Source organism: Schistosoma mansoni (genome assembly GCF_000237925.1).
Source record: "Schistosoma mansoni, WGS project CABG00000000 data, chromosome 1 unplaced supercontig 0210, strain Puerto Rico, whole genome shotgun sequence".
NCBI lineage: Eukaryota > Metazoa > Platyhelminthes > Trematoda > Strigeidida > Schistosomatidae > Schistosoma > Schistosoma mansoni.
This window is the reverse complement of record NW_017385995.1, coordinates 332,923-335,331: the sequence shown is the minus strand read 5'-3', so window position 1 is coordinate 335,331 and position 2,409 is coordinate 332,923. Positions and strand designations below refer to the sequence as shown.

The following is a 2,409-nucleotide window of genomic DNA, read 5'->3' as shown; positions in this document are numbered from 1 at the left end:
TTTGGCCTTCCTCTTTTCCGCTTCCCTTCCGGATTCCAAGTTAGGGCTTGCCTCATGATGCACTTTCGTGATTTCCTCAATGTATGTTCTATCCACTTCCAACGTTTTTTCCTAATTTCCTCTCCAGCTGGAAGCTGGTTTGTCATCTCCCATAAAACGCTGTTGCTGATAGTATCCGGTGAGTGAATGTTGAGTATTTCGCGTAAACAACTGTTTATAAATACTTGTACTTTTTAACGATGGATGTAGTAGTTCTCCACGTTTCAGCTCCATACAGTAGGACTGTCTTGACGTTCGTATTGAAGATTCTCACTTTGAAATTGGTCGAGAGTTGTTTTGAGTTCCATATGTTCTTCAATTGCAGAAATGCTGCCCTTGCTTTGCCAATCCTTGCCTTTACATCTGCATCCGATCTTCCTTGTTTATCAATGATGCTTCCCAGGTACATGAATGTTTCCACCTCTTCCAGAGTTTCGCCATCAAGTGTGATTGGGTTGGTGTTCTCCGTGTTGTAGTTGAGAATCTTATTTTTTCCTTTGTGTATGTTGAGGCTTATTGATGCAGAGGCTGTTGCTACATTTGTTGTCTTCGTATGTATTTGTTCGTGTGTATGAGAGAGAAGGGCTAGGTGATCTGCGAAGTCCAAATCATCTAGTTGATTCTGAGATGTCCATCGTACTCCGTGTTTCCCCTCAGATGTCGAAGTCTTCATAATCCAGTCAATCACCAGAAGGAAGAAGAAGGGGGAGAGTAGACAGCCTTGTCTGATTCCGATTTCAAAGAAACTTACCGATTTAAAATATTTAATTATCTGTTGACATAATATAACATTAAAACAAAATGCCTATCTGAGAATTTTTAAAAGCCATTCAAATGTACTGGTCCTCCCTGTCAACAAAAGAATACTCTTCATCATTCAATCATTAATTACTTACTTACGCCTGTTACCCCTCGTGGAGGAGCATAGGCTGCACACCAGCATTCTCCATTCAACCCTGTCCTGGGCAATCCTTTCCAGTTAACATTCATTCTTTTCATATCTGCTTCTATTTCCCGTCGTAATGCGTTCTTTGGCCTTTCTCTTTTCCGCTTCCCTTCCGAATTCCAAGTTAGGGCTTGCCTCATGATACAGTTTGGTGACTTCCTTAATGTATGTTCTATCCATCATTCAATCATATTCTAGTATAAATAAAAACTTTTTCATATTAAAATCATCAAAGTATTTATGTATTACATAACAAAATACATTACAGGAAGTTGTTTTAACTAATTAAAAACATTTTATAAATGACACTAATCTAAGTATCAACAGATTATTTATAATTGTGTTGATGGGGGGGGGGAGGTACATCACTAAAACAGTTCATTTTTCAACAACACACATTTTAATATTCATTATATAGTTGATAAACAAACAATCATTCATTCATATTTTTTTTCATTCGATATAAGTCTCACTTACATGGTTGTCCATAAAATAGAGTTTTATTGGTTTAATACTATTGTATATTACTATGAAACACTTGTCAAAATCATTTCCGAATCTAAATAATCCCAGTTTGTAAAATCCATTTTACACATAATTGGATCAAATAAACACACGCCATTAAGTCATGTTAACAGTGACTACACATTGATCTCTCCCTTAGAATATATGACAGTATACGATTAAATTTCCAGAAACAAGATTGTTTAATGTTTTTAGACGTTTACATTAAGTGGTCATTTAATAATCACTAACTTCATATTATCTAATCCTCGATACTGATCTAATTCTATCGACCAAGTTATAATGTGGTAGTAATGATGACCAGTCATTAGGGTACGAATGAGCCGTCGATATTGCCTTCACATAAACTAGAGTGATATATCCGGTTAACTGAAGGTTTGAGATACTACAGTTTTAGCCGATTTCTGAGCTCCTTAGGTCTTAAAATTTTGGATGCCAAAATTAAACCGGAAGGAGAAAATATAGAAAAAAACTTTACTTTTGCGTTTTGTGTACATTAAAAAAACATAAGTATTTATCGAGTCCCGATTTACCTCGGGACTCTGGTTCATTCTAGGAAATATACTGAAATTGGAAATAAGTTATTCACCTAATAAAGTGCATTAGCGTAAAGCATAATGATTTTGTTTCTAGATATACTTTAGAAGTTTTTGAGATCCGCATACAAGATAAGCCTATTCGAGTTTTTACTGAATAATAAATGAATCATTATAGTCTTTTTGTTTACCACTATACTTATCCAAATAACTATTCTTGAGCTTCTCTGCATACGTAATTGACAGCATTATTAGCACTGATCACTAACATGAACTAAAAATCTATCTACATACAACCCTAATATTAATAATTGTGTTTCACTATACACATTTGATTATTAATTCAATTAAGGAGTCCCACAA

General features: G+C 34.9%; 1 protein-coding gene across 1 annotated transcript; it reads right to left on the bottom strand.

The window, feature by feature from the left end:
• Positions 1 to 1,923: 1,923 nt before the first annotated feature.
• Positions 1,924 to 2,174, bottom strand: Smp_189720 (succinyl-CoA synthetase beta chain, putative; the record flags this gene model as incomplete). Its single annotated transcript, XM_018792867.1, is given in 2 exon segments — positions 1,924 to 2,091; positions 2,099 to 2,174. Coding segments are annotated over 2 exon segments (244 nt in total), but the record flags the coding sequence as incomplete, so codon positions are not given.
• Between the last annotated feature and the right edge of the window lie 235 nt (positions 2,175 to 2,409).